Below are 13,333 nucleotides of genomic sequence, written 5' to 3' on the forward strand. Positions count from 1 at the left end.
CCTTGTTTTTGTTTTGTTTTGTTTTTTAATTGGAGAATTTTATTTAGAAGCTATATTTGTCAGGATCCAGGCAGGAAAACAGAACCTACACTAGTTCTTTTAAAAGAGAGAATTTGATTTAGGAAATTAGTTAAGTGGGTATTGGAGATCTGAAAAGGTAAAAAGAGAAAATGTAACACAGAAGATAGTTACTGCAGGAAACAGCCTCAATTCCTGGGGCTGGGGAATAAAGAGAAGAGGTTGGGGGTATAACCTGGAAACTTGGAAGAATGGCGTGGTATAGCTGGCACCGAGGAGACACTGCCGAGCTGGTGCTGGTACCTGTGAGGGAGTTCTCGGGAAACCAGGAGTCTGCAGACTCTGCTGACTGACGCTGCCCCCAGGTTGAGGGGCTTTGCTGGGCTGGCACTGGCAGGAATGGGAAGCAGGCGAGCAAACAGGAGGGAGCAAGTCCATTCTCCCCTCCTCTAACCTAGTGCCCCCTATTGGCAGAACCAAATAGTAAGCAAGTGGCAAAGAGAAATGTTTGCGGACTCCTGGTCCTGCATCTCAGAGCCAGTTACAGAATGCTGTGTTTGGAGCTGAGGGCCGGTAGCTTAATAACTGGTACAGAAGTTACATTTGGGTGCTAGGTATACTGATTGCTGTTGTGTTGTCATTGCTTCTAAACCTTTTCAATGGACAGAGTTATATAAAATAAGTATTTAAAAAAAAATTTTGTTGGAGTGAAGTTGATTTACAATGTTGTGAATAAGTATTAATATTTTAAAATAGAAAAATAAATAAGTTCATATTTGTGTTAATTCAAATTTAATGTCATAGATTATTTTTACTTCTTAGATTGTATTTATTACTTTTGTATGGAAAATTTTGGTTCCTAACAATATTAAGGTAATTACAAATACTTGTACAATCCTACAATAATATATAAAATAAGTTCAAAATAATGCCAGGTTGCCGCTCTGGCATGACAGCATGAGGAGCTCTGTGGGCCCAGTCCTCAGTGAAACTGGTGAAAAATATTTTTTAAAAACAACCAAATTAAAGTCTCTAGAAATGGTCTTAAGGAATTTAGCAAATGAGGAAATACTTATTTTAGAAAATTTACTCGAACTCGGTAAGAACAGTGAGATTCTGTGCCATCCTCCACCTCTCCCACCCCCCAACCCCCAGCTCAGTGAGAGAGAAACTCCATTAGCCTGGAGCGGCAAATAAAACAAAGTTTCTTCGCTCCCCAGGTCCCAGTCCTCCTGGGTGGGCAGCACATCGACATTGCTTATCTTGCCCCCAGCTACTATTGCAGAGGCCACGTTCTGGGCAAGTGTGGCCAATAGTGGTGGATCCTACCCATGCCCTGTCCCTACCTGTGGAATGGAGGCTTTACCTTGGGTAGGGCACTGCTGAGAACACTGGGGCTCTGCTCACCCTTACCCTGGCTTGTAAGGCAAGCTGGGAAGGTCTGAGGCTACTGCCCTTTCCCCCCAGATGCTCAACTTTTAAAGCAGGGGTGTCTCTCAGAGAAGCACACCATTGTCCCCAGCCCAACTGCAGAGTGTAGCTCAGACATTTTATCTGGAGGCAGATGCAGGCTGTAAAACCGGTAGCTCCTAATCTTTTCCCAAAGGAACTGACTTTATTTGCATCAGAATATGGAGAAGCTGAAGCCAAAGGATGTTCTCAAAAACTGTGGAGGGTGTCGTGAAAGGCATTTGGGAGATCAGTAGGTTCACTGCAGATACAGACTGGGCTGCAGGCCAGCCAGTTTGCTGGAGAGAACTAGGGAAAGAGATCGCTGGGAGGGGCCCTCTGGGGTCGGAACACATCTCAAACACTGACTTTGGGAGGTGTCCCTTCCAAGGAGCCCAGATTTGATTGGATCAGTTTGTAGAGCAATTTATGTCCCAAGTAAACAGTAAAGAAATTAGCTGGAAATTTGTGGAGCTTTAACAGCTAGGTGTGGTCGAGGAAAGATCGACATATATATACATCTATGTAATACATATATTTATATATACTCATTAAAGAAATTAAAAAGCTGCATTAGAAAATATTCACTTAATGCAGAAGCAGTAAAGGAAGAATAGAGGAACAAAACCAAACATGAGATATAGAAAACAGAAAAATAAAATGGCAGATGTAAATCCAACTATATCAATAATAACATCAAGTGTGAATAGATTAAACAATCCAATCAAAGACAGAGACTGTCAGACTGGATTGAAAAAAAGAAGATGCAACTATATGCAGTGTGAGATAATGGGAAAATATATATATATATTGGTCTCTGCCCCAGGTTCCTGGCGTAGTGCTCCTGAAACCCTTGTAAATTCCTAAGTCATAAGAGCACTAGGAACATCTTTTGTTCTAGTATTTGGTGTCTGAACCTGTTTCCTGACACAGGGCTCCTATATCCACTGGAGTTTCCTGGGTGACAGGAGTGTCTTTTATACTAACGAGGCAACTCTCGGTGTTTTCATGGATGGCTCCTGGATAGGGCTGGTCACCAGAAAGACCAACTCATGATTAGAAGCTTGGAATTTTCAGCCTCATTCCCCATTCTTTAGAGACTGGAGAGGGGTTGATCATGCCTACATGAGGAAGCCTCCATAAAAATCCCAATAGTATGGGGTTCAGAGAGCTTCCAGGTTGGTGAACACATTCACATATTGGGAGGGTGACACAGCTAACTCCAAAGGGACAGAAGCTCTTGTGCTCAGGACCCTCCCAGACCTTGCCCTATGTATCTATTCATCTGCCTGTTCATCTGTATCCTTTATCATATCGTTTAATAAATTGGTAAACTTAAGTAAGTATTTCCCTGAGGTCTTTGAGCTGTACTAGCAAATAAATCCAAGAGGGAGGAGATCATGGGAACCTCCAATCTGTAGCCGAGTCAGACATAATTTGTGGGTAACCTGGGGACCTACTACTTGCAATTGGCATCTGAAGTAAGGGGTGGGTAGTCTCATGGGACTGAGCCCCTAACCGGTGGAATCTGGTGCTATCTCCAGATAGAAAGTGTCAGAATTAAGTTGAATTGTGGAACACCCAGCTGGTGTTGCAGAATTGCTTGGTGTGGGGGAAACCGCCCCCACATCTGGTATCAGAAGTGTTCTGAGTGTGGTAACAGTGTGAGGATAAAGGAGAAAAGTAGGAGTAGGAGGTTTTTCCTTCTCAGCTGTCTACAGGAGACATACTTCAGATTTAAAGACACAAATGGCTTGAAAGTAAAAAGATGGAAAAATATGCAAACTGTAGCTATAGGAAAGCTGGAGTGGCTATGCTAATATCAGACAAAATAAACTTTAAAACAAAAAATATTACTAGGGGGCTTCCCTGGTGGCGCAGTGGTTGAGAGTCCGCCTGCCGATGCAGGGAACACGGGTTCGTGTCCCGGTCCGGGAAGATCCCACATGCCGCGGAGCGGCTGGGCCCGTGAGCCATGGCCGCTGAGCCTGCACGTCCGGAGCCTGTGCTCCGCAACGGGAGAGGCCACAACAGTGAGAGGCCCGTGTACAGCAAAAAAAAAAAAAAAAAAAATATATATATATATATATATTACTAGGGATAAAGAGGGACATGATGAAAAGGTCAGTCCATCAGCAAGATATAACAATTATAAATATATATGTACCTAACAACAAAATACACAAAGGAAAAGCTTACTGAAATAAAAGGAGAAATAGACAATTCAATAATAATAGAGACTTCAGTACCTCACTTTCAGTAATGGATGGAACAACTGGACATAAGATCAACAAGGAAATAGAAGATGTACACAACACCGTAAACCAACTAGACCTACCAGACATCTATAGAACACTCCATTCATCAACAGAATATACATTCTTCTCAAGTGCACATGGAACATTCTGCAGGATAAACCATATACTAGCCATAAAACAAATATTAATAAATATAAACGGATAAAAATATACAGAGTATGTTCTCCAACTATAATGTAATGAAATTAGAAGTTAATAGCCGAAAAACTTTGGGCAACTCATAAATATGTCAAAATTAAATAAAACAGTCCTAAAAAAACCAGCAAGTCGAGGAATAAATCAAAAGGGAAATAAAAAAATACTTTGAGATGAACGAAAATGAAGACATAACATTACCAAAACTTACGAGATGCAGCTAAAGTAGTAGTGCTTAGAGGGAAATTTATAGTCATAAGTGCCAGTATTAAGAAAGAAGAATGATCTCAAATCAAGAACCTAATCTTCCATCTCAAGACACTGGAAAAAATGAGCCAACCAAACCTAAAGCAAGCAGGAGGAAGAAAATAATGAAAATAAGAGTGGAAATGAGTTAATAGAGAATAGAAAAACCATAGATGAAATCATTTCAACTAAAGGCTGGTTCTTTGAAAAGATCAACAAAATTGATGAACCTTTAGCTAGATTGAACCAGAAAAAAAAGAGAGAAGACTCAGATTACTAGAATCAGAAATGAAAGAGGGGACATTACTACTGATCTTACAGAAATAAAAAAAGATTATAATGGAATATTATGACTAATTGTATGCCAGTAAATTAGGTACCTTAGATGAAGTGGACAATTCCTAGAAAGATACAAACTACCAAAACTAACTCAAGAAGAAATAGGAAATCTGAATGGATCTATCAAATATTTAAAGAACTGACACCTATTCTTCACAAACTCTTCTAAAAAAACAGAAGAGGAGAGAATACTTCTAAACTCATTCTGTGAAGCCATTATTACCCTGAGAGGAAAACTAGGCAAAGACATCACAAGAAAAGAAAATACAGACCAATATCTTTTATGAATATGGATGTGCAAAAATCTGCAAAAAAACCCTAGTGAACTGAATCCAGCAATGTATAAAAAGAATTATGTACCATGACCTAATAGGATTTATTCCAGGAATGCACGGTTGGTTTAATATCTGAAAATCAATTAATGTAATACACCATATCATTCAAATAAAAAACAAAACCCCTATGATTACCTCAATAGATGTGGAAAAAGCATTTGGCAAAATCCAAAACGTTTTCATGATAAAAACACTCTAGGAATTCAAGGAAATTTCCTCAACCTGATAAAAGACATCTGTGAAACACCCACAGCCAACCTCATATTTAATGATGAAAGACTGGATGCTTTCCCTTAAGATCAGGAACAAGACAAGGACATCTGCTCTTGCCACTTCTATTCAGTATTATACTGAAGGTTCTAGCAAGGGCAACCGGGCAAGAAAAAAATTAAAAGGCATACATAACCTATATGTCTACATGGAATAGAATTGAGAGTGTCTATGGTCAGCTGATTTTTTAAAAATTTATTTATTTTACTTATATTTATTTTTGGCTGCATTGGGTCTTCGTTGCTGTGCGTGGGCTTTCTCTAGTTGTGGTGCGTGGTGGGCTACTCTTCGTTGCGGTGCGCGGGCTTCTTATTGCAGTGGTTTCTCTTGTTGCGGAGCACAGGCTCTAGGCATATGGGCTTCAGTTGTTGTGGCTCACGGGCTCTAGACCACAGGCTCAGTAGTTGTGGCACACAGGCTTAGTTGCTCCATGGCATGTGGGATCTTCCCGGACCAGGGCTCAAACCCGTGTCTCCTGCATTGGCAGGCAGATTCTTAACCACTGCACCACCAGGGAAGCCCATCAATTGGTTTTTAACAAGGATGCTAAGACCATTCAATGGAGGGAAAAGTCTATGGCACAACATATGGTACCATGACAACTGGATAGCCACATACAAAGAATAAAGTTGGACCCTTACACCATATGTAAAAATTAACTCAAGGGACTTCCCTGGTGGTCCAGTTGTTAAGAATCCATCTTGCAATGCAGTGGACGCCAGTTTGATCCCTGGTCAGGGAACTAAGATCCAACATGCTGTGGGGCAGCTGAGCCTGCGTGCCACAACTAGAGAGCCCGAGTGCCACAACTACAGAGCCCATGCACTCTGGAGCCCACAACTAGAGAGGAGTCTGTGCGCCACAACTAGAGAGAAGCCCATGCGCCACAACGAGGAGCCGGTGTACCACAGGGAAAGATCTCACGTGCCGCAGCTAAGACCCGATGCAGCCAAAAAATAAATAATATTTAAAAAATTAACTCAAAATAGGTCATAGACCTAAATGTAAGAACTAAAACTATAAAACTCTTAGAAGAAAACATAGGGATAAATCTTCATTTCTTTGGATTTGGCAATGGTTTCCTAGATAAGACACCAAAAGCACAACCAACAGAATAAAAAATAGACAAATTGGACTTCGTCAAAATTAAGAACTTTTATAATTCAAGGGACACGATCAAGAAAATGAAAAGGAAGAAAATGCTTGCAAATCAGATATCAGAAAAGGGACTTGTATCTAGAATATATAAAGAGCCCTTAAGACTGAACAACAAAAATATAAATAACCCAATTTAAAAATGGGCAAAACATCTGAATAGACAGTTCTCTAAAGAAGGTGTGCAAATGGCCAATGAGCACATGAAGAAATGCTCAACATCACTGGTCCTCAGGGAACTGCAGATAAAAATCACAGTGAGATATGACTTCACACACACTAGGATGACTATAAAAACAAGCAAAACCACAGGAAAAAACAGGTATTGGTGAGGAGATGGAGAAATTAGAACCCTTATACTTAGCTGATGGGAATATAAAATGGTGCAGCTTCTTTGGAAAACAAATGCCAGTTTTTAAAATTGTTAGAGTTAACTGTATGACCCAGCAATTCCGCTTCTAGGTATATAGCCAAGAGAACTGAAAACATATGTCCACATAAAATGTTATTCGTGAATGTTTATAGCATCATTATTCATAATAGCCAAAAAGTGGCAACAATCCAAATGCCCAGAATGGATAAGCAAAATGTGATATCTGTATACAATGGAATATTTTTTGGCTACAAAAAGGAATGAAGCTCTGATACATGCTACAACATAGCTGAACCTCAAAAACATGCTAAGTGAAAGAAGCCAGTTACCAGATATCACATATTATATGATTCCATTTATATGAAATACCCTGAGTAGGCAAATCTATGGAGATGGAAAGTAGATTAGTGGTGGTGTAGTGCTGTGGGAATGGCAGATAGGAGGGTGTAGCTAAAGGGAACAGTGTTTCTTTTTCAGGTTTTGAAATGTTCTAAAACTGGTTGTGGTGATGATCACACATATCTCTATGGATATACTAAAAATCATTGACTTCGACAATTTTAAATGAGCGAATTGTATGGTAGTGAATTATATCTCAATAAAGCTGTTAATACAAATAATAATATCAATGTTATGACTAACAGTTCCCTAGTGGATGCATTTCAGGTTTCTTTGCAGTTCATCTGGTCTTTAGAATATATTCCACTAAGTGTGTACAGTCAAAGTAAGATGATGCAAAAGTCATTAGAAATAATTCTTTTTTCCGTATGGTTATGTTACCAATTTGATGTTTAGTTATCTCATCAGTTGATTTTTCCTGTAGTAAAACACAACTCCAAGAGTTGCGGCTTACAACAATGAATATTTATTTCTTGCTTTTGTTCTGTGATGTCGCTGCAGGGGCTCATCTCCAGGTTCTGGGTTGGGTTCAAGTTTGTTCACGTGTTTTGTTCTGGGACTCAGGCTGAAATGACAGCTCCTACATGGGATATGCTAGCCCACGGTGGAGGGCAGGAGTGCAAATGGGTTCCTAGAATTTGCATTAATTCCTAAATCCTTTGTTTAAAACTGGCATGCTGTCACTTAGCCATATTTGTTTGTTTTGCATACAAGTTTAAATTACATTTTAAAAATATGTGAATTTATACCTGTTCCTCCAATTCGATTCATATTAAGTATAACATGAGATAAAGTTATCAGTTGAAAAATGAGGGGGTAGGATAAGAAGATACTGGAGATTTGAGGGGACAAGAAGGTGAAATAGTTGTTGTGTGAGTGGGATGAACATACTGAGGAAGTGTGGTGTAGTTGCTAGGCAGTGCTGAGTGTCTGCTTGTGTGAAACCAGAGAGCTTGTGTTTCTCTGCACCGATATTTAGGTGAAGTACAGATGTGGAACCAGTGGATAATTGGGTTTAAACTGGGTTAGGTTTTTGCAGGTGAGAACATCCGAGGGAAAGAGTGGTAAGGGATTTAAGGTGTTGAGAAGCTGAGTAAGGAAGGAGTGAGGACAGGGTGGGTGGAGAGGTAGTAAAAATGTGTGGGGTACTTCGGAGGATCAGTAGAAAAGGACAGAAACCAAGGAAGTTCTGGGGATTTAGGTGTTAGTTCACCACTGCTGGAGTGAGTCAGCTTCAACTCTGGTCTTTTCACTTCTTTAATTAAGATTCAAATTCTTGGTAGAGAGAAATCAATTAATTAGTCAAATACCACTTAACCGGGGGAAGCGGGGGGATTAGTCAGGGGAATTTGCCTGATTGAGAAATTTGGTTGTTAGGATCTGAAGTTGCTAGTTTCTATATTGCTCTAGTTGCTGTATTATGTAAGGGAGATGTTACTTGCCCAGCTTGTATAATGTCATGTGGAATAATTGCATGCTTTGAAAACAAAGTATTATGAAACTGGTAAGTAGTGCAGTTAAGCTCAGATGGTGATAATTAAATTCTCAGAGACTACAACTGCCAGTGAATTTCTTTGTGAAACCATATTTGAAGATTTGAAGATCCTCTTTAAGCTTAAAATTAAACTATAAAGCTCAGAGCAAAATAACTCAACTTATGGGATGACAAATGTATATATTAAAACAGCCTGAAAAGTTTTGAGTTGATCTAGTTTCTTGTCAGAGTGTATTGGCTTATTGAAAATGACACTAACTTTTTGAGGTGAAGTGAAAGCTGTAGAGATTAATGCCGTAGCTAGATTTTCTCCTTGGAGTGCTAATTATTCTACGTAATTCCTGATTCCGAGTTAGCTGTGGGCTGCCAGCAGAAACCTTAGCCATAGCAGAAAGTAGAGGAATATGAAAAAACTAGGGTGTGGCCAGGCAAAGAAGTTGAGTATTGAAGGTGTATGCATTTTAAGTAAAGTTTAGTATTAAAATATTACTTCAAGTTTCAAAGTTGTTGAGATAGGTAAATATTATACTACTCTTCTTAACACTGGCAAAGAACTACAATTGTGCTGCACTAATTAAATTAGTTAGTGATGGCTTAGTGATTGGAGAGAGATAAAGGAATTGAATGTCTCTGGTTTTGCTAATTAACTTGACATAGTAGATATATCATTTGTTATAATTGGCATTATGCACAAGAATAGTCAATATTTGCTTTGTTCTAGGGCAAGTGATTGAGCATGTATCTGCATCAGTTTTAATAATGAGTGATTTTAGAGTGGGGTTCCATTGCTTTTTGTCTATTGCCTATTTTTTTTCGATACTTATACCTGCCTCTATCAACTTTTCAGAATGATGTAAGGATGTTAGTAAAAGTGAATCTATTTTCCTTTTTGTCCTTAGGAGCAGCCACCATATCCTAGCTACAATTCCAACTATTGGAATTCTCCTGCCCGACCTCGGGCTCCTTACCCAAGTACATATCCTGTAAGACCGGAAATGCAAGGCCAGGTAGGGTCTAAAATTGACAGACTTTCTGAATTTTTTCTTAATGAATCGATTTATTTTCAGAACCTGTGGAGATTTCATAGTGAGGGTGTGTGGGCTTTTGTTACATAATGCACTCTATCTTAATCATTTTAATGTTTTTAGCTCAGAGATAAGGAAATATCTAGGCAGATGCTACCTATAGCAAAGGCAGCTTGATGCATGATAGATTATTTCTCAGGACCTGGAAACAACAAACGCAAAATGTACTTATTTCTAAAAATTTGACCTTTTATGGAGCTATAATTGACATATAACTATATTAGTTTCAGGTGTACAGTGTAAAGGTTCAATATTTGTATACTTTCCAAAATGATCGCCACAGAAGTCTAGTTAACATCTGTCACCATACAGTTACAAAGTTTTGTTTTCTTGTGATGAAAACTTTTAAGATATACTCTCTTAGTAATTTTCAAATATTACAGTACAATATGTTAACTATAGTTACCAGGCTGTACATTACATCCTATGATTTACTTATTTTATAGCTGGAAATTTGTACCTTTTGACCCCCTTTACCCGTTCCTGCACCCCAGCCCACTGCTCCACCTCTGGCAACCACCAGTCTGTTTTCTGTATCTATGAGTTGGCTTTTTTTGTTTTTTTTAGATTCCACATATAAATGAGATCTTATGGTATTTGTCTGTGTCTGACATTTCATTTAGCATAATGCCCTCAAGGTCCATCCATGTTGTCCCAATGGCAAGATTTCCTTCTCTTTTATGGTTGGATAATACTCCATTGTGTGTGTGTGTGTGTGTGTGTGTGTGTATATATATATATATATATATATCACATTATCTTCATCCATTCATCCAGTGATGGACACTTAGGGTGTTTCCATGTCTTGGCTGTTGTAAAATAGTGCCGCAGTGAACATGGGGTGCAGATATCTTTTCGAGTTAGTGTTTTTGTTTCCCGTGAATATATTCCCAGAAGTGGAATTGCTGGATCATATGGTAATTCTGTTTTTAATTTTTTGAGGCACCTCCATACTGTTTTTCACAGTAGCTGTACCAGTTTCCATTCCTATCAACAGTACACAAGGGTTTCCTTTTCTCAACATTCTCATCCAATACTTATTTCTTGTCTTTTTGAGAATAGCCATTCTAACTGGTGTGAGGTCGTATGTCATTGTGGTTTTGATTTACACTTCCTGATGATTAGTGATGTTGAGCACCTTTTCATGTACCCGTTGGCCATCTTGTATGTCTTTGGAAAAATGTCTATTCAGATCCGCTGCCCATTTTTTAAATCAGATTGTTTGATTTTTTGCTATTGAGTTGTATGAGTTCTTTATATATTAACTCCTTACCTTATCAGATATATGATTTGCAAGTATTTTCTTCCATTCAGTAGGTTGCCTTTCTTTCTTTTATTTATTTATTTATTTATTTATTTTTTTGCGGTACATGGGCCTCTCACTGTTGTGGCCTCTCCCGCTGTGGAGCACAGACTCCGGACGCGCAGGCTCAGCGGCCATGGCTCACGGGCCTGCTCCACGGCATGTGGGATCTTCCCGGACCGGGGCACGAACCCGTGTCCCGTGCATCGGCAGGCGGACTCTCAACCACTGCGCCACCAGGGAAGCCCTCTTTTTTTTTTACTTTTTAAATTTACTTATTTAATAAATTTTTTTTTTTTTTGGCTGCGTTGGGTCTTCGTTGCTGGCTGCGGACTTTCTCTACTTGCGGTGAGCGAGGGCTACTCTTTGTTGCAGTGTGTGGGCTACTCTTCATTGAGGTGTGCAGGCTTCTCATTGCGGTGGCTTCTCTAGGTGCGTGGGCTCAGTAGTTGTGGCTCACGGGCTCTAGAGCACAGGCTCGGTAGTTGTGGCGCACGGGCTTAGTTGCTCTGTGGCATGTGGGATCTTCCCGGACCAGGGCTCGAACCCGTGTCCCCTGCATTGGCAGGTGGATTCTTAACCATTGCGCCACCAGGGAAGCCCTGCCTTTCCTTTCGTTGATGGTTTCCTTTGCTGTGTAGAAGCTTTTTAGTTTGATGTAATCCCACTTTTTAATTTTGCTTTTGTTTTGTTGCCTTTGCTTTTGCTGTTAAAATTTTTGACTCTTATGACAAATATTAAATTTAAAATATTTCAAGCATTCTGAAAGAGTACAGAAAATATGTACATCTTTTTTTATCTAGCTCCTAGCTTTGTCAGTTTTTAAGTTTCAGATTTTTAAAAAGTAAAATAAATACAGTTGAAGCCCCATATAACACTTCTTTCCATTTCTTAAAGTTATATTAATTGTCTCATATGTGTTTTTATGCTTTTACTACTTGTATATGCATTTTTATAGTATTATTTAACATGATTTTAAACTTGATATGAGTGGTTTCATACTAGCATTCTCCTGCAATTTGCTTTTCTTTAACTCAACATTGTTTTTCTCTTTTCTGTTGTACAACATATGAGACGAGCATTTCCCTCGTGTATGGAATTGGTGGGTTTGGATACGTACATATTTATTTAATATCGCCAAATTACTTTTCACAGTGGTTGCCAATGAGGAAATGAACTTTTCAATTGCAGCACAAAAGGCAGCTGGGATTTTCATTGAGATTGCATATAGATCAATTTGGAGAGCAGCAGGCATTACTTTTACAGTTAATGTAAGAGGAAGACAGAACCCAAAGTCATGAGTCACAGTTTTTCTCAGCAATGTTAATTTGTCTGATTTCATCAGTTGTTCCTATTGATAAAGATTATTTTTGGGGACTTCCCTGGTGGCGCAGTGGTTAAGAATCCGTCTGCCAATGCAGGGACACGGGTTCGAGCCCTGGTCTGGGAAGATCCCACATGCCGCGGAGCAACTAAGCCCGTGTGCCACAACTACTGAGCCTGCGCTCTAGAGCCCGTGAGCCACAACTACTGAGCCCATGCGCCACAACTACTGAAGCCCACGCTCCTAGAGCCCATGCTCTGCAACAACAGAAGCCACCGCAATGAGAAGCCCGCGCCCAACAACGAAGAGTAGCCCCTGCTTGCCTCAACTAGAAAAAAGCCCACATGCAGCAACGAAGACCTAACACAGCCAAAAAAAAAGGGGAGTCAACATATTTTTTTTAAAAAAGATTATTTTTGGAGATGACATTTCCCCCCCTTAGATAAAGGCATTTATTATATGTGTATATTACATATATTCAAGAAAGATTCACTTTTAATTTAGTGATGACTTTTTGAAAGCAACAGCAATAATCTGAGAGAGCTTTTAGATACAAAAATTGTTGGATTCTGGGCTTCCCTGGTGGCGCAGTGGTTGAGAGTCCGCCTGCCGATGCAGGGGACACGGGTTTGTGCCCCGGTCCGGGAAGATCCCACATGCCGTGGAGCAGCTGGGCCCGTGAGCCATGGCCGCTGAGCCTGCGCATCCGGAGCCTGTGCTCTGCAACGGGAGAGGCCACAATAGTGAGAGGCCCGCGTACCGCAAAAAAAAAAAAAAAAAATTGTTGGATTCTAAACCCAAAGGTATCTAGACATATGCTTGTATGGGATTAGCACACGTGTATTTTCTGGTGAAGCATCACATGGGGATTATACATTTATCTTCTGACCAAAACAGACTCCTGCAGTGGTATGTAGATATGACCGGTTTCCTTTTTTAAAAATTGAATGGTGGGATTAGCACACGTGTATTTTCTGGTGAAGCATCACATGGGGATTATACATTTATCTTCTGACCAAAACAGACTCCTGCAGTGGTATGTAGATATGACCGGTTTCCTTTTTTAAAAATTGAATGGTTTCACTCCTT

General features: G+C 39.7%; 1 protein-coding gene across 2 annotated transcripts in view; it reads left to right on the forward strand.

Moving 5' to 3' along the window:
* BAG4 (BAG cochaperone 4) overlaps nucleotides 1-13,333 on the forward strand; it is a 34,714-nt gene that overhangs the window by 7,448 nt on the left and 13,933 nt on the right. The window contains exon 2 of one of the 2 annotated variants that reach the window (XM_030833289.2): nucleotides 9,432-9,539. The exons of the other annotated variant lie outside the window; for it this stretch is intronic. Within the exon in view, the coding sequence (XP_030689149.1) occupies nucleotides 9,432-9,539 (108 nt within the window). The remainder of the gene's footprint in view (nucleotides 1-9,431; nucleotides 9,540-13,333) is intronic. 2 annotated transcript variants of the gene reach the window in all.

Source organism: Globicephala melas, chromosome 21 (genome assembly GCF_963455315.2).
Source record: "Globicephala melas chromosome 21, mGloMel1.2, whole genome shotgun sequence".
In the NCBI taxonomy this organism is placed as follows: Eukaryota; Metazoa; Chordata; class Mammalia; order Artiodactyla; family Delphinidae; genus Globicephala; species Globicephala melas.